Genomic DNA, 19,540 nt, shown 5'->3' with positions numbered 1-19,540 from the left:
TTCTGCAAGCCTTTTAGGGTGCAAAGTTGACTGTTGACAAAATTTAGCGTTTGATAAAAAGTAATCAGATCAAACAGTGGAATGGACTAAAGAAAAAATGGTCACCAATGATTGGGCTTCTACAGCAGGACCTAAAGCTCTCAACTCCATTGAAATGGGACAAGATAATTTGTCTCTCTGAATTTGGGAATGTAAAGAAAAGTTAAGAGGTATGAAGCTCACTCCATGCTGGTTATGACAGAACTAACCACAGTGAGCACATTCGGCGGAAATGCTGATAAAAATCCTGCTGTTGATATACCTTATGAATGTTACCTACTACTCAGAGACTAAATGAACATTCAAAGTCAGTACGATGCTATAGCCAAATGGAATGCAGCCCTTTTCTGCCACAAACATATCCAAACACCTACAAATATAATTCAATACAATGAAACAAAGCATCCTGTGCAACTCAAGCCCACTGTTTAGAGTGCAAGCAAATAAACAAGCTGGAACTGAAAGTTTAAACAAGATTCATTTTAATGATGTAAACGTGACCAGCTTTAGCAATTGCTACACCATTTAGGCTTTTCCAAATTCTATATATGTGAACCGGGATGCAATTACCATATGTAGCCTTAAAGTCATTTTTTGTATTTGAAAACAAAAACAAAGGCACAATGAAATTCAACTTGCTTCTATATGCACAGGAGTTGAAATAATTGAGCCACCTTAAAGAGAATTTGATCTAAAATTTATAAAAAGCTATAAATAACCACAGGCCAAAACACTGTTTCATTAAAACAGATTTTTTAGCAAGTAAAAATCTTGCAAGTTCACTATAAGCTTGCATCTGCTTCAGATACAAGTTAATGTACTCTTTAAAGTGGCTCCAACTTGGCAGATATATTAAACGAATGTACACCTAAATGTTGTTCATCAGCAATAAACAGGTCATCCACAAAGCTCCAATGGCATTTTACCCAACTTCATTAGAACTTGTTTTGTCCCTTTACAAAATGTACTGGGAAACAAAATCACATCTGGTCATCACACTGGCAGGAAATCCATATTAACTACAGCACTGAGTTAACTCTAGCCTTTTAATTACAGAAGTATAACTTCTACTTGTAGACAATTTGTCTGACAGTGCTATGGTTTCAAAAAGCTCCACTCCTAAAAGCTCACCAAGAATGAAAGAATATTCAGTTTTATAAAACTGATCAGACACAGTAAGCTGGTACAGGTAACACTGGCTTTTATGTAGCCTTACCAGGTTTCCTGAAAGATGTAGTCTTTGTATGTTGATTTTAAATTCCATTTTTCCAGCATAATAACTAGACTGAGCTCTAAATGCACAAGAATTCCCAATGCTCCATCATGTGTCCCTGAAGACCCATGTCGTCTTTGCTTGCATTTCCCAATCAGGACATTAAGGGCTCACAGTGACGTACCTTTGTTTTAGCCTCTGCTGCTAACTTTGAAATCATTTTTGCTTCTTCCCTGTAGAATGAAATGTCTGAAGTTTTCTTTTTTTTTTTTTTTTTTTTTTTTTAACACAGGAACACTGAAAACCTGCAAGAAGAGAGTATTTGATACTTTTATGGAGGGAGAATGAGAAAACAAAAGTGCACAAAGACCTGTAACATCTCCCAAAGTGACAGCTAAAGGATCATATGACAGCTGAAAGGTTACTGGTCTGTTGCCATCCACATTATCCAAAAGCAATGCCTACTATGCAGAAACTGCCTAAGACTGTAAATTATAGTAAACATGGAAGCTCCACAGTTAAAACCCACTAAAAACCAACCATGTCCACTAACAGAGTTCACTGAAGACTTAAAGCAAGAGCACTGATATCTGAAATGTATGCATTTTACACAAAATTTACAATTAGATTGAGTCTATTAATTACAGTTTCGTACAGCATTAGTGAACTCTTACTTTTAAGCTTGTGCAGTGTTAAGCCCATAAATGAGGGACAGTAGCGTGGGTATATGATACCATGCACAGCACTGGATTACTTCAAAACAGCAGGATAAACACAGGCTGAAGTGAGTGGTCAAGTAGGACTTCACAAAAATTAAATGTACTGGCAATACTAGAAACATACTAGCAGTACCAGAACGTGGCTCCACTTTTCGTATTTCATGTCCAGTCACCAGTGAAGGAATCTGAGGCAGTAAATGGACAATCACAAATAAATGCAGTTTTCTGTTTACTCAAGCAATGAGTGTCAGTAGCAATTTATATTGTTTCTTTCATTCCACGGTTTAAACTCTCAAGTATGCTGTCGCAAAATCAAGTTTTCTATTTCAAACACTAAAAATGTCTGTAAATGACATGGCTCGATGTGCAGCGATTGCCTTGCCCTTATCCAGTTTTCCAAAGCCTCTTCATATGGAGTACCTTAACAGCACACTGTTACACAACTTCATTTTCTTGCCATGTGGAAAGCTACTGCATCACCACTACAGAACACGACACAAAACTGCCAATAATCATTTTGAAAATGTGGCACCAGATAAGGAAAGGCAAAAATCACAGAAAATGTGGAGTTTTTTTTTTTCAACTGGTAAAGATGTCTGTAGTCTGGTTTTGGAGAAGTCATGCACACACATCTACAGTCCACTTGACAGCGACTTTTGGCAACTGCAGAAGAACTGGTGCTATGCCTATTGTAAAAGCATCAAATGAAGAGGCAGGAAAAGTCTGAGCCTTCATCACCTTTTGCTTGGTGGCTTTCAGTGTACTTCAAATTGGCAAGAGTAACAGAAGCAGTGTTTGTGTAATTTAAAAATTAAATTCTTTTGCTTGAAGATTAGAAGCAGGTTCAAAGTTGTAAGTACCTCCTTGAGTAGCTTCAGGAATTATACTTGGATCTTCATCAAGCTGCAAAATAAAACATTCTCTTTAGTAATGAATACTGAAAATGATTCAATAAAATGACATGGTAGTGTTTCATAAATTAAAAATTATATTCTTCCCAGAAATTTCGGTTGCATGAGGACACTTAGCACAACGGAACTATAGGTTCACTTCTGTAGGAAATCAAATATGACTAGGAATTAAGCTGCAAACAGATTCTTGCCTTCAGCAAGATAATTTCTGCAGGTGGCATTTAGTTTTGAATGATGTGCTGTGGATATTAAATGGCAGCCTATCTATGAAATGGAACACACAACCCCAGGGTCTCTATTCGTTGTTGCCTAGTTGAAAGCAAACAGACACACACTACCAACAATACTTGTGTGGGAGACTAACCACTACTGGAAGAAAATGTGAGCAAAGTCTAACAGAGTTTGAGTTTAATCAGAAACTTTGAGATGCTTGGGAATGGAAATCAAACAAGAGGTATATACGAATTAAACAGCAACTGAAAATTCCACAACATAAAAGACTACAAAGGAAAGAACAAGAAAAGGAAATAATTGGAAAGCCTGCCAATGCAGTGGTAAACAGAGAACTTCTAGAACCACATGTTGGCCAAATCTGACAAAGGAATAGTTTAGGAGTGATGAACAGAAACCAAAAGAAGGAATCCTACTGGTGGCCCAAAGTCATGGATTACAAAGTCTACAGAAAAAGTTGGAGAAACAGACAAGTGCAGGTTTTGTACAACAGAAATGTAAACAGGTGTGCATCTCATTGCTAGGTGTGACACACACACATGGCTGAGAGTCTGTATACTGAAAGGCACAACAATATGACAAGACTATTGTTCTGGGGTCTATGCAAATGCAACATCACAGAGTTGAGAAGCACTGGAAACATGAGCCACAAAGCATTAATTGGCAATATTTAAATCCGATGAGATGAACTAATACAGACAGCTCAAAAATCAAATGCAAGAAAAAGTACAGTTTTGTACCTACCATAAATGTAGATGTCCGAACTGGATAGCATCTGCAGTCATAACAACTGGGTTGTCCTGTCGTCAGGCAGCCCTTCAGTCGGCCGGATTCCAAAGTCCGGGTCCGGCTTCGGCTGATGTCGCACTTCACCCGACGTCATCTCTGTTGGTCTTCGGGTATAAAAGCATCAGCAGACGCCATTTTCCTCAGTGTTTCTTGCCCCAGATGCCAGTAGCCCTCTTGAAGGCTAAAATTTGGTTAGATGCCAATGTTTCCAAAAAGATAGAGGTAAACACAAAAATAAGCATGTATGTACATATATACAAACAAATACACCATAAAAGACTCCCCCCCCAACAGCTAGCTATTAGGAGGGTAAACACCCTAGGAGTACCACAGAGGGGAAGGAGGGAGGGTAATCCTGACTGCAGATGCTATCCAGTTCGGACATCTACATTTATGGTAGGTACAAAACTGTACTATGTCCTTCATGGATGCATCTGCAGTCATAACAACTGGGTAGAATACCATAGCCAACTAGGGGAGGAAGATAAAGGTAGATTATGGTGTGTTTAGGATCCCTTGCAGTACAGCAGTGGCAAACCCTGCTCGGGATCTGGAATATAGAGGCAAATTATAATGCTTGGCAAATGTATGCACGGAGGTCCAAGTAGCCGCCTCAATAATGTCTTTGGTTGCCACTCCTCGTAAGAAGGCTGTGGTAGTGGCTGTTGCCCTTGTAGAATGAGGTCTTATGTTCTGTGGAATTGGTTTTCCATGGAAGGAGTAACAGAATCGTATGCAATTTCCTATCCATTTGGAGATTGTCTGTTTGGAAATAGCTTTTCCTTCCCTTCCTGTTGCATAGGCTACAAAAGTTGGTCAGTCTTTCTGCTATTTTTGTTCTGTCCAAGTAGTAGCGTAGCTGTCTATGTACATCCAAGGTATGCAGTATTCTTTCCCTCTGTTTTGTGGGTTGGGAAAGAAGGTAGGTAGGTGGATTGCCTGGTTTAAAGACACTCTGGATACCACCTTGGGCATAAATGTAGGATTAGTCCTCATGGACACTCTATCTTGGTGGAAGATTAGGAAGGGTTGCACTGCCATTAAGGCCTGTAGTTCTGAAACCCTCCTTGCTGAAGTAATTGCCAGTAGGAAAGCAGTTTTCCATGACAGGTGTTGTAGGTCTGCTGTTGCTGCTGGTTCAAAGGGTGATAGTGTCAACTTTTCTAGCACAAAGTTTAAATCCCAAGCTGGTAATGGTGGTTTCCTTGGAGGTTTTACATTCTTGATTCCTATCAGGAACTGCCTGAGCAAAGGGTGCGAAAAAACAGGTGGATCAAAGCTGTATTCTGCTGAAATAGCTGATGCATGTATCTTGATGGAGGAGTAGGACAGGCCTGAATGAAGAAGTTCGGCCAGATACTCCAGAATGTTAGGTATATCTATGTTTGACACATCTTTTCCTCTTTCCGTACTCCAAATGACAAACCTTTTCCATTTTCCAGCATAGTTCCTTCTTGTTGAAGGTCTGCGTGCTTCAAGAATAATGTCTTTAACTCTTTGGGAAAGTTCTGGATTAGTTGCTGCTATGTGATGTTCCATGCAGTCAGTTGCAACGTTTTTAGGTTTGGATGTATGATGCTGTAGTTGTTCTGAGTTAACATCAAAGGCATCAGGGTATTGGCCACATATTGTTCGAGACATGCTCCTCAGCAGTGGGTACCAGTGTTGTCTTGGCCAGTTTGGAGCTATCAGGATTATCCTTGGACGTTCTTCCTTGATTTTTAGTAGTACCTTGTGTATCAAGGGAAGAGGTGGGAATGCATATGCTGTTAGGCCTTTCCAGCTGAAGGAGAGCGAATCCACTTTCCATGCTAGTGGGTGGAATGTCCTTGTGCAGAATTTTTTGAGCTGGTGATTGAGAGGTGATGCGAATAGATCTATCTGAGGCATTCCCCATTTCTTTGAGATGGTCTTGAAGATGTCCGGGTGCAGCTTCCATTCGTGGGCATCCGATGTGGTTCTGCTTAATATGTCTGCTAGAGTATTTTCTTTTCCCGGTACAAATATTGCCTGTAACTGGATGTTGTAGCTGAGTGCCAGGGTCCACAGCTCCAAAGTCATTCTGCATAGGGGGTATGAATGAGTGCCTCCCTGTTTGTTGATGTACCACATGACTGTGGTGTTCTGTCCTTATCATCAACTGGCCCTCTTTGAGAAATGGTTTGAACTTTTGGATTGCCAGTTTTACTGCCAGCATTTCTTTTAGATTGATGTGCAGGTGAAGTTGATCCTGTCTCCACAATCCTTGCACGCATTTGTCCAGCATGTGGGCCCCCCATCCTAGGTCTGAAGCGTCTGTTGTGATGGTCTGGCTTGCTTGACATCTGCGAAAGGGTAGGCCTGGGTTTGACTGGCATGCCTGAGCCCACCATAGGAACTCCTGTTTTAAGCATGGAATTAGTGGGATTTCTGTTTCTAGGCCGTGTCTGTGCTGGGACCATAAATTCTTTAGGTACCACTGTAGTTTTCTCATATGTAGCCTGGCAAATGGGACCAAGATTATGCATGATGCCATGAAGCCCAAGGCCTGCAGTACTTTTCTTGCTGTTAACTTGTTCAGTTTTGTTAGTGCCAAGAAGTAAAGAGGAAGTTCTTTTTGTTTTTCTGTAGTCAGGAATGCCATTTGTTTTACTGTGTCCAATTCAGCCCAAGAATGTCCTTGTTTGGGATGGTATCAGCCTTGATTTTTGTAAATTGACTGTGTATCCCAGTGCTTGTAGCAAGTAAATGACCCTTTGTAAATCTGTTGTCAGCTTGCTTTTGTTGTCCCCTTGTAGCAGGCAGTCGTCCAGGTATGGGTAAATTTGAATTCCCTGTAGTCTGCAATGGGCGATTACTGATGCCAGGCATTTTGTGAATACTCTGGGCAGTAGATAAGCCAAAGGGCAATGCTGAGAATTGATAGTGCTCTGATCCTGCAAGAAATCTGAGGTATCTTCTGCAGATTGGTCGAATGGGGACGTGCAGGTATGCCTCCTTGAGATCTAGAGTTACCAGCCAAGACTCCTTGCCCAGCATGGGAAGAAGTTGCTGTAGGGTCAGCATTTTGAATTTTGGGACAATGATGTATGTATTTAAGGTGGACAGGTCGAGAATTGGTCTCCAACTTTTTCCTTTCTTGGAACTAGGAATAGTCTGGAGTAGAACCCCTTTCCTTGTTCTGCTGTTGGCACTCTTTCTACAGCTCTCATGTTTGCTAACTCCATTATCTGGTGTAGAGCCTCTGTTTTTTGATTTGGAGGTAGATTTGGCATTCCTCTTTTGACTGGTAAAGTGTGGAAGTGAAACCGGTAACCTTGATCTATGGTTTGTAAAATCCACTTGTCTTTTGTTATGTAGTGCCAGTTCTTTGAAAATAAGGTTAACTTTCCGCCTAGAGGAGCTGCTATTTGTTCCCTGGTAGGCGGGTTTAGGGTTAAGTCACTGTGGTTGTGCTGATGTAGTGGCAGTGATTGTGTCTGTGCCTCTGTTGTGACCTTGCCACTGTCGTCCTCTGTAGGCACCTCCTCTGGATTGGTTTCTGCCTCTGGAACGTCTATTCCTGCCCCTTTGAAATTTTGTGGAGTCAGGAAAGGACCAATTTTTGGCAGGCCAGTTCCTGCTAAACCTTGGGGGTTGAACCTGCAAGAAATCTTTAACAGTTTGAACAGATTTTGCCTTTTCTTCCATTTTCTTCATAACCTGCTGGGCAGGTGTACCAAACAAACTTGTCTTATCCATAGGAGCATCTAGCAACTTAGCTTTAACATGATCCGGTAAAGCTTGCTCCTTTAGCCATGCATGCCTTCTTATCACTGTGCCAGTCATGGCTGATCTAAATGAAGCCTCCAGTGCATCATAGCCACATTTTAAGGAATGGTTGCTAACCTGTTGTATGTTATTTACCATTTCTAATACATATTTCTTATCAAGAGATTCATCAGTGGTTAATTTTTTAGTTAACTGATCAAGCATAAACTCTTGGTATTGTATCATGTGAAACTGGCAGTTTAAAGCTCTAGCTGAGAGAGTAGCTGAAGTGTAGACCTTTTTACCCCATCTGTCTAATGACCTTGCTTCCCTTTTAGAAGGAATAGGGTTTTTAGCTATGGTCGCGGCTACTGCCTTGGGACCCTGGGATATAGTTTCTGGGTCTGCAAGTGGGGCCTTGTAAAGGTGGTGATGAGTATCTGGCACCCTGTAAAATCTGTCTGGTTTGGCAGGGGCTGGAGGTAAAGAATCTGGAGCGGAGCAGACATCATTTAAAGCATCATCCACCACAGAGAGAACAGGAGGTATAGCTAAGGGCCTGTGCTGTGGGAGGTGCAGAAAGGTCCTAACTCTTTTTCTGGAGTCTGAAAAATCCTGTTGCTGCCATTGGAACTGCTCTCGCATGGCATGTAAGGTTTCCCCAAAGGAGAATTCTTCTGGTGGGGAAGCAGCTGGAATGGATTCTTCAGCATCAGAATCTTCAAAATTGGAGAAAGGAGCCTCTGGCTGGTCAGTTATGTCTGATTCATCAGCAGAATCATCAGAGGACACTGGCTCAGGGGGCTCTGCCCTAGGTCTCTTCTCTGGGGGCTGAGAGGCTCTGTCTGGGTGAGATTGAGATCCTCTAATTAATGAAATTAAATCTTCTGCCAAAGTAAGCATTTGAGAACTAGAAGAGGGCCTGGAGGCACTGTTTTAGTAGTCTTGGCTGCTTTAGCCCTGGCGAAGGCCTTAATGGACATAGCTGCTGGAGGCCTAGCAGCACCACGTGCTGGGGTAGAGACATCCAAGGGAATGGTGTCTGATAAGTCAACCACCGTAGTGGATAAAATTTCTGAGGCCGATTCAAGAGTTGTAGCAGGGGCCTCAGTAGTAGGAATAGGTTCAGCTGTGCTTTGATCAGTTTTCTCGGTTTCGGCCGAAACCGAGACACTCGCGGTTTGCTTAACCATGGTTTCAGCCGAAACCGCGGACCGCGAGTGTCGGTCTTTATCTTTGCGTTTTTTGGCAGATTGGGTAGTCGGAGGATCCGACGGCATAATGTACGCAAAATCAGAACCGAAAAACTGTTCTGCAAACTCCGACAGACGCCTAAGCGTTCGTCGGTTGAAAGAAGCACAGGCCGAACAGGCTGCTACGTCGTGGGCTGGGCCTAAACAAGGCAGACAATAAGAGTGGAAATCTTTATGAGGTATTTGTTTCCCACAGGTTAAACAATTATTAACTTTTTCTGACATCGGCTGAGGCAAGAAAGAGTCCCCAACGGGGTACTTAGCTTTAGAAGTCTTCGAAGTAGTATTCAGTAGAAGTAATCTCTGGATCCGACCGACCGGCACTTGCGAACAGCTTCTGCTTCGGGCGCCACGCGGCAAGAAAGACTGAGGAAAATGGCGTCGGCTGATGCTTTTATACCGGAAGACCAACAGAGATGACGTCGGGTGAAGTGCGACATCAGCCGAAGCCGGACCCGGACTTTGGAATCCGGCCGACTGAAGGGCTGCCTGACGACAGGACAACCCAGTTGTTATGACTGCAGATGCATCCATGAAGGACATCTACATATAGCAGTCTAAGAAAAGAGACAACAGGGTCATAGGATAGTGCTAGGCCAACTGCCCTTTTGGGCCATTTTAAGCCAAGTCAATTTCCCTTTCAAAGGTGAGGATCAAACCCAGTATCTTGTGACTGTGAGGTTAACACCTTAATCATTATACAACCCCCGACACAAACAGCTACACCCAGCAATTTCAGTCTCTCGTGTATGGAGACAGACCATCAGAATACACTTGGACTTACAAAAGAAATGACAGCAATTGTTAAGACAGATACTCAGACAGCTCCAATAGTAGCAAGAGCAAAAGGCCATTGATTTACAATTGTACTCTTAAAATAAGCAATCAATATATGTAATCCTATATGAACTCTAGGAAGTGGCAATTTGGGTACATTGTGATGCTGAGAAGAGTAACAAACTTTAATCGTATCCTGAACTTAGGAAAGGGGCTGAATCCTGTCACAGTATTAGAAACTGAAAAAAAAAAAAAAACAAAATTTAAAAAGTAAAAACTACTATACCGCTAAACTTTCTACAGCCCATATCACCCAAAGAAGCCATCGTCAAATGTTCTTACACTGCTTTTCATTTTACATTTGTATTCAGCATTCACTCCTCACTTTTTTAAACACTGGAAAGTATTTTATACACTCTAATGCATGAATTAAACAAGTATCAATCTGAGCAACATATTACATAAAACTGAACATGTGTATTCCATAGAACACTCCCAAGTGACTGATCACACCATTTACTCAATCTCATCATGTTTGTGTTATAACATTATCTTCTAGTCCACGTTTCTGTACTGCTCAACTTTGCCATTTAAGCCTGCCTATTACAATACATAAATCACAGAAAGAGATTTCTAACCTCATGTAAATGCAAGCATTAAGTTAACATATCAAGGTAGCCTTGAACAACTTCCTCAAAATGTGCTTTAATTCTCCAGTAAGGACTTCTATTTTACAATTAAAATACTCTTATAAATTAAAATGCAACACCCCTCCACTGTAACATTATTTTCACTATTTCCTCAAACTGCTATTCAAACATATACTGGCCTTCGCATAAGTTTTCTTGGTTAATTAAATGTTTTCAATAAACCATCTTTTCAAAGTAGTTTAATATGCTTACTGAAGCATTAACATATCACCAATGTAATAATTTTCCATGTTTTCCACTTTCTAAATAGTAAATACATCACTATACTCATACCTATTAAATGAAGGCTAGCTCTAAAAAAGTGGAGATCCCTACACATTACACTGGCCAAAGTATTATTCTCTTCTGGTTAGCACCTCACCATATTCTGATTAAAAAATCATATATAATCTCTTGCCATTGTGCTGCAGCATTTATACAGCCTCTAGTGGTAACATACCAACAGCTAATACATGCTCCTGCATAAATATTAGCATTCTAATCACACAAGTATTAAACATGTAAATCTATAATTTATATAAATATATAATGCTTTACATAAACTAGAGACTTCTGTATTCCAACAATTATCCATTTGTAATCCAACCAGATTTTCTAAAAATCTTTAATAAAAATGACATTTAAATGCTTAATACGTTTTGGGAGATAATAAAAAAGTATATACTATTTTGCTACATTCAATAGCCACTAAACAGCAAGAAACGTTACTACATTCAAAGAATAGTAGTAACCCCCCCCAACATACTTCAATTTTCTATCATTACACACTCATTTGGTTAAAACTAAACCATATTCTAAGTGGAAAATGCAGTTGTGCAAGAACTTACCATAACAGTAGATGTCTTGCTTATCACTGTTGCAGTATTCCTAACAGGGAGAGCCTGCCTAGGACTGATATACTTCCAGCCAGCATATCAAAGCCCTGAGCCCTCCAAGCACCATAGTCAGATGTATGCCCTACAACCAAGGCATAATGTACATAAGTGATGTACAAGCTCCAAATCCTCAGAACTGAACTACTACAGGAGAACATGGGCAGCAAATGAGGAAGACGAGACAGTACATGCAAATCCAGAAATGAGGAAAGAAGACCCCCTTTGGCCAGAGGGAGAACAGAATACTACAAGATCGATAAGTAGGAACATCTACTATTATGGCAAGTTATTACATAACTGTACTGTCATTCCTTAATCACTGCTGCAGTATTCCTTACAACAGGTAGTACTAGAGTTACTATAAAATATAGGAGGAGGAAGGAACTGAGCAACCTTCCAAAAACCCATGGAGGATGGACCTGGCAAAACCTGCTCTGGCCATAGAAGAATCACCCAACACACAGTGCTTAGTAAAGGCAAAGTCTTAAGTAGCAGCTTCCAAACTGGTTCTAGCATCGAGACCCTTGAAAAAAAGCACCAGAACAGGCAACCATCCAAGTACAATAAGCACACAGAAGCAGGAATGTGCTTACCATGAAAAGAACAAAAAATGGCTTTAGAAATCCAAGAAATAGCTAAATCCAATTTCTTGCCCTGCTAAAAAAAGCTGCTCAGATTTCCTAATATTTTTAGTCTTGTCGAGATACCTGAACTGTCTAAGGAAATCTAAAGAATGTAGAATCCTCTTCCCCACTACTTTGAGAAGGAAAGGAAGGAAGATGGTCGGATTCAAATACAAAACATTATTTATCTGAAAACTCAAAAGTTAAAAGGTTTGTTGTTTACCCAAGTTAATTAAATTGGTAGATGATCTTATACCCTTCAAGATACTTAGATTTTATACCCTTTTGAAGATACTTTTGGAAAGATGCTTTAAAAATACTTTATGCATCAGGGACAACATTAAGACAAACTCTAAAATGGCCTACATAGGCCCAGAATTTTAAAATTATATCACTGAACCACTGAAATTATGTTAGGCATAAAAAGAAAGATCGGTTCTAACAGATACATTGCCTCTGTGAAAAAACAAACAGAATCACAGGAAAGTACAGTTGTGCACACTTACCATAAATGTAGATGTTAGAGTGTATTCAGTCAGTCATCACATTTGGGTTATCCCTGCCAGGGTAGCTCTCAGTCGGCCCGAATACCAGAGGTTTAGTATTTCTGTGTCTGTTTAGGACTGACGTCAGCTCATCAACTGTATAAAGTAAGGCAGCTGCCGCCATTACATCAGTTTTTCTTGCCCTGTCCAGAAGCCCCCAAGTGGGAGCCAGGATATGGTGGAAGAACCCCACCAACAGAAAGCAAATACCAAAACATTCCTTGTAAGGAGAGAGAGAGAGAGAGAGAAAAAAGGGGGATGGAAGGAGGGGAACCAGGACTGCAATACACTCGAACATCTACATTTATGGTAAATGTACACAACTGTACTATGTTCTTCGTGTTTCACTGTTGCAATCATCACATTTGGGCTAATTCCCAAAGATGAAGAAAAGGGTGGAGGCAGACAAGAAGACTGGGGGGCTAGGATGCCCTGCAAGACTGCAGTGGCAAAGCCTGCCCTGGATTTGGAGAAGATAGACAGGTGGTAATGCTTGGTGAAGGTATGAACAGATGTCCATGTTGCAGCCTCCAGGATGTCCCTGGTGGGGGCCCCTCTGGGTAAAGCTGCAAAGGTGGAGGTTGCTCTGGTAGAGTGAGTCCTGGCCCCCTTAGGGGGAGGTTTCCCATGTTGCTTGCAGCAGAAATGTATGCAGTGTGCTATCCATTTGGAAATGGTTTGTTTGGATATGGCTTTGCCCTCTGTTCTGGCAGCAAAGCTGACTAACTGATCAGACTTTCTAAATGATTTAGTCCTGTCTAGATAGAATATGAGCTGGCTGTGCACATCTAGAGAGTGCAGTATCCTTTCCCTCTTGTTTTGTGGGTTAGGGAAAAAGATGGACAAATGAATAGATTGGTTGAGAGCCACACTGGACACCACTTTTGGCATGAAGGATGGGGTAGCCCTGAGGGAGACGCTGTCAGCATGGAAAATGATGAAGGGCTCTACAGCCATTAGTGCTTGTAGCTTGGATACTCGTCTTGCTGAAGTGATGGCCAGAAGCAAAGCTGTCTTCCATGAGAGAAACTAACTCTGCTGTATCCGCTGGTTCAAAGGGGGGTGGGGGTGGGGGGTAGGGTGAGCTTTTCCAACAGAAAGTTTAGGTCCCAAGCTGGGGTAGGTGCTCTTCTGGGTGGCCTCAAGTTGCTAGCCCCTCTTAGGAAAGGTTTGATGAGAGGGTGTGAGAAGAGGTTGCTCAGTGCTGAAATGAGCAGAGATCGCAGAGGCATGAATTTTAATAGAGGAAAAAGATAAACCACTGTGTAGTAGGGTCAGCTAGGTAATCCAAGATGAGAGGTGAGGAGGGCTGTGCCGTTATCAGCTCCCTTGGCATGAATCCAGGTGCAGAACCTTTTCCATTTGTCAGCATAAGACTTTCTAGTGCTAGGGCGTCTTGCCTCACGTATAACATCTAGAACCTGTTTACTGAGACTGGCAGTTTGTACTGTGGTCAGGAAATAAGCCATGCTGCCAAATTGAGGGTCTGCAATTGGGGATGCATGAATTCTCCTTCCCTCTGGGTCAGGAGTGTTGGGATCTGAGGGAGATGCCATGGTGGCAGAGGGGACAGGCTGAGCAGCAGTGGGCACCAGTACTGGTGTGGCTAGTCTGGGGCAATCAGGATTGTCCTCAGCTTTTCCTCCCTTATTTTGAGCAGTACCCTGGTAATGAGGTAGTGGGAGAAATGCAATAACAGAGAGGTTGACCCACTGGAAGTATAGAGCATCCACTTTCCAGGCCCTGCAGTGAGGCTTCTTGCTGAGCTGATGGTTGGAGTGGGAAGCACAGAGATCGACCTTAGGGGTGCACCATTTCCAAGTTATAAGGGTGAAGGTTCTTTGGTCTAGCTGCCACTCATGTGGGTCCAGAAGATTTCAGCTTAAGTTGTCTGCCAGACAGTTTAGAGAGCCTGGCAGGAATTGTGCTAACAGGTGTAGCTGCATGGCTGAGACTGTGTCTCAAAGGGTCATGGGCAAGCCTGCAGAGAGGGTAGGAGTGAGTCCCTCCCTGCTGGTTGACATACCACATCACAGTGGTGTTGCCTGTTTTGATCAGTAGTGCCCCTGGGGAGAGAAGGGGTCTGAAAGCTGTCAATGCGTGCTGGACAGCTAACATCTCTTTTTGGTTGATGTGCAGATGCATTTAATGTGGGCTCCATTGTATGCACCTGCCGTACAGGTGTGCACCCCAGGCATAGTCTGATGCATCTGTGGTGAGGCTCTGGGTGGCATGAGGTTGTGAGAAGGGTAGTCCCTTGTTGTGGTAGCATGCTGCTGCCCACCAAAGAAAATCTTTCCTTCGACAAGATATCATTGGTATAAGTTTCCAGGTCTTGAGAGTGCTGACACCAAAGGCTTTTTAGGTACCACTGAAGTTTCCTCATATGCAGTCTGGCATATGGAATGAGTAGAATGCAAGAAGCCATGAACCCCAGAGCTTGCAGGATTTTCTTGCAGATAACTAGGGTCTTGGGTAGCTAGTTGAGAGAAATAAGCTGTCAGGTAAGTTTGCTTTTCTGGTGTAAGGAATGCCATCTAGTATGCTGTGTCCAGGCTTGCTCCCAGGAATATAATTTTTTTGGGTGGGTACTAGTTTGGATTTCTTTTCGTTGATGGTGTACCCTAGGGAGGTCAGTAGGTCCTTTACAAAGGCCAGGTGCTTGAGCAGCTTTTTCTGTCTGCAAGAATTAGGCAGTCGTCTAAGTATGGGTAAATTTGAATATTTCTTTGTCTGCAAAAAGCAATGGCAGGAGCCAGACACTTTGTGAAAACTATGGGAGCAGTAAATGAGCCAAAGGGAAGCGCAGAGATCCTGCCCTGAAACGTAGATATTTCCTGCATGACTCCCCGATTGGGATGTGCAGACAGGCCTCTTTTAGGTCTAGGGTGGTTAGCCAAGCATCCTTGGAGAGCATAGGTAGTAGTTGCCAGAAGGTGAGCATTTTGAATTTTGGTAATCACCAAGAAGGTGTTTAGAATGGCTAGATCAAGGATGGGGCGCCAGGTGCCCTCTTTTCTGGGTACCAGGAAGAGCCTGGAGTAGAAACCTTGGCCTAACTGTTCTGCAGAAACGTGCTCTATTGCCCTCATAGAGAGAAGGGAAAGGACTTGCTTTTTGGCCTCTGCCCACTGGTTTGGAGGAAGATCTGGGAACCATTTTGGGGTTGGTAGAGTGTGGAAAGAAAATTTGTATCCCTGGGACACCATGTTGAGGACCCAGCGGTCGCTGGTAATGGTGGCCCAGGTGCTTGCGTGGAAGGAGAGTTTTCCTCCCACGGGCAAGTGGGCAGAGGGAGGGGGTGAATTTGCACTCCCTGGTTTAGAAGTGGAGGTACTCCATTGCTTTGATCTCTGTATTCCCTGTGGCTGTTGTCTGGGTGGGTCTGCTTCCTCGGGGTCTGGGCTGAACTGACCTAGAGGGGGCAGGAAAGGACCAGTGCTTGGAGGGGCAATGCCTACTGAACCTGGGTGGCTGGACCTGCAGGAAATCCTTAACTGTCTGCATAGATTTAGCTTTTTCTTCCATCTTTTTTAAGACCTCCTCTGCCTTGGTGCCAAATAATTTGTCTTTGTGCAAGGGTGCATCCAATAGTTTAGATTTGACATGGTCTGGCAAGGCCTGTTCCTTAAGCCAAGCATGCCTTCTAAAGGACAGAACTGGTGACTGCTGCCCTGCAAGATGCTTCTAGGGCATCAAAACCACAGTGTAAGGTGTGCTTAGTTATTTGACTTGCAGAATGCATTAACTCTTGTAACTCTACTTTCTGCACAAGCAAGAGGTCCATGGTATGCTGCTGAAAGTTTAACATATGGAACTGACAACTTAGTGCTCTAATAGCAAGAGTAGCAGAGGTGTATACTTTTTTACCCTATCTGTGTAATGCTCAGGAATCCCTATCTGAGGGGGTGGGATTCTTAGCAGAAGTTGCTTTAATTCCTTTAGGCCCTTGGGAGATAACCTCAAGGTCAGCAGTAGGATTTTTGAAAAGACATTTGTGAGAGTCAGTGACTCTTGATACCTGTCAGGTTTCCTGGGAGCAGGAAGGAGAGTGTCAGCAGTCAAATTATATTTCATGAAAACATCATCCACAACATCCAGGACAGGAGGAAGGGCCAATGGTCTGTGCTGTGGAAAACTGAGAAGTTATGTTCTTACCATAACGTTCCATGCTAGTTGTCTTCTTCTCGCCTTCATTCTTGCTGGATGAGTCCAGAGCCGATCCTCGGCTCCGACTCAGCCTAATACTAAAGCTCGAGAGCTATTTTTACCTGCTCGAGGCTATGCTATGTCCCATAATGCTAGGCGTCATATACCCAGATCTCGTTTGATAGCTAACACTATGGACACTATGGACATATATGTCCCACCACAACAGAGAACAATCCACCTAATCATAGATACAAAAGGGAGAAGGATATATATATATATATATATATATATATATATATATATATATATATATATATATATATATATAATCTATATCTATATATCTATCTATATATATCTATATATATATATATATATATATATATATATCTATATATATATATATATATAGATATATATATATATATATATATAAATATATATATATATATATATATAAGCCCTCTAGAAGAGCTAGCAAAAGAGGGAGCACGGGAGCTAGCTGGGGAAATAACTGAGGTGGCAAAAATTCTCACAAGGTACTCGATCTCCCAGGCTAGGGGGATGGAGGGTGGACGGAAGAAAGAAGGCAAGAAGAAAACAACTAACATGGAACATTATGGTAAGAACATAACTTCTCAATGTTAAGTTGTCAATCTCGCCTTCATTCTTGCTGGATGGGACAGCGTCCCTAGCACCTAAATCCCGGGTGGCTCAATTGAACAAAGTCTTGAGTACCGTGGAAACAAAATCAGCCCGACTTCTGGAGGCCATATCGAGCTTGTAATGAGAAATGAAGGTATGAGGAGAGGCCCAAGTGGCCGCTGCGCAAATGGAATCCATTGGCAATCTTGCCTGAAAGGCTACTGAAGAAGCTAAAGCTCTGGTTGAATGGGCTCTAGGCTTGGTAGGAAGTTCGGTGTTCCTCAACTGATAGACCAACACGATAAGACAGGACAACCACCTGGACAAAGTTACCTTAGAGACTGGTTGGCCTTGCTTCCCCTCCGCATAAGACAGGGAGAGCTGGTTTGATTTTCTCATTTGCTTAGTTCTATCCAAGTAGAAGCGTAATTGACGGTGAACGTCCAAACAATGTAACTTTCATTCAGCTCTATTGGTGTAATTTGGGAAGAAGACTGGAAGATCTATGGTCTGATTCAGATTTTTTTCTGAGATTATTTTGGGTAAAAAGGACGGATTAGTCCTAAGTGACACACTGTCTTTGTGAAAAACAAGATAAGGAGGGCAAACGCAAAGGGCTTGAAGTTCCGAGACCCTTCTTGCTGAGGTGACGGCTACTAAGAAGAGTGTTTTCCACAAGAGCAACTTCAAAGAACAAGAAGCCGCCGGCTCAAAGGGAGAAGAATTAAGGAAGACAGTACCAAATTTAAGTCCCACGGTGGGGGTGGGTCCTTAACCAGGGGCCTAAGTAAGAGTTCCTTTTAAAAAGGCTTTGCAACGTTTGTGGGACATGATGCTGGTCTCTGACAAGCCAACGTGGAAATTTGCAATAGCTGCCAGTTGAACTCTGATGGTAGCTGAGGAGGAGCCCAATCGAAAGAGTTATGCTAGAAACTCCAGAACTGTCTAGAAAGGAGCCGTAAAGGGGTCCACGTGCTTTTTCCCTGCCCAGAGAGAGAAACGCTTCCATTTGCTAGCATAAGTCTTTCTAATAGTAGACTTGTGAGAAGCGAGGATGATATCTCGAACTGGTTGAGAGATAAGGGGAAGCCTGGCTAGGGTTGGAAGTGGAGTAACCATGCTGTGAGGTTGAGAGATCGAAGGGACTGATGCAGCCCCGCCCGATTGATGGGTCAGAAGATCTGGCAGTGGGTCCAGATGCCAGGGCTGCTCCAGTAGATGGCGTTGCAGGAACGGAAACCAAATTTGTCGAGGCCAGTAAGGGGCAATGAGGATCATCCTGGCTCTCAAGGCAGTTGCTTTCTGGATTAACTGAATAATCAAGGGAAAGGGGGGGAATGCATACAGAAGACCCCGGGGCCAATCGTGAACTAGAGCATCTCTGGGGGGTAGACCTGGGAGAGGGAAGAGGGTGAAGAAGTCTGGGCACTTGCTGTTTAGAGGTGTTGCAAAAAGGTCGCAGCAAGGCAGACCCCACCTTCTGAAAATTCTTTCCGCTATTGTCTGGTTGAGAGACCACTTGTGAGGCATGAGAATGGCTCTGCTCAGTCTGTCCGCTATGATGTTGGACTTCCCAGGAATATGCGTTGCTACCAGAAACCGTTGAGAAGAGATCGCCCATTGCCAAAGTCTGAGTGCTTCTCGACATAGGGGTTAGGATCTGGTTCCGCCCTGCTTGTTGATGTACAACACTACAGACATATTGTCTGTTTGAATTGCAATAGTCCCGGTGGGTAGAGAGTCCTGAAGGGCCTGCAACGCTAAAAGTACAGCTCATTTCCAAGACATTTATGTGCAAGTGGTATTCGAAGGGTTGCCATGTGCCCTGGACTGTCCTGCCCCGAAAATGCCCCCCACCCGATCAGGGAGGCATCCGTTGTCACAGTGGCAACAGGAGGAGGAAAGACCACAGGACTGTCCTGGAGTACTTGAGGGAAGACCGTCCACCAAGAAAGGTGTCTTTTGCATGACTGAGTGATTAGAATGGTGTGCAACATGGGGAGTTGCTGAAAGGACCACTGGGGAAATAGCATCCACTGCAGGATCTGCATATGAAAAATGCGCTAGGGGGAGTAAAGTGATTGCTGTTGCCATGAGACCAACTGTTTTTAGTACAAATCTGGCTTGGACTCTGGTGTCCTGTAATAGGATCTCAACATGGCTGTGAATGTCGGAAACTCTTTGTGTGGGTAGTTTTGCTGAGAGCTCCACTGTGTTTAAAATGGCACCTATGAAGGTAATAGACTGACAAGGTGACAATGCAGACTTTTCGAAATGTATAGAGATACCTAGCATGTTTGTACAGTGTAATCCCTGGATTGGAGTAGTC

The 19,540-nt window shown here is 42.9% G+C and overlaps 1 protein-coding gene across 1 annotated transcript in view; it reads right to left on the bottom strand.

Moving 5' to 3' along the window:
• Positions 1-498: 498 nt before the first annotated feature.
• KPNA3 (karyopherin subunit alpha 3) overlaps positions 499-19,540 on the bottom strand; it is a 1,434,883-nt gene continuing 1,415,841 nt past the window's right edge. The window contains exon 19 of the mRNA XM_044072030.1: positions 499-2,874. Within this exon, the coding sequence (XP_043927965.1) occupies positions 2,776-2,874 (99 nt within the window). The 3' untranslated portion in view covers positions 499-2,775. The remainder of the gene's footprint in view (positions 2,875-19,540) is intronic.

Source organism: Protopterus annectens, chromosome 5.part0, assembly GCF_019279795.1.
Source record: "Protopterus annectens isolate FY-2018-M chromosome 5.part0, PAN1.0, whole genome shotgun sequence".
In the NCBI taxonomy this organism is placed as follows: Eukaryota; Metazoa; Chordata; order Ceratodontiformes; family Protopteridae; genus Protopterus; species Protopterus annectens.
This window is presented reverse-complemented; position numbering and strand designations above follow the sequence as displayed.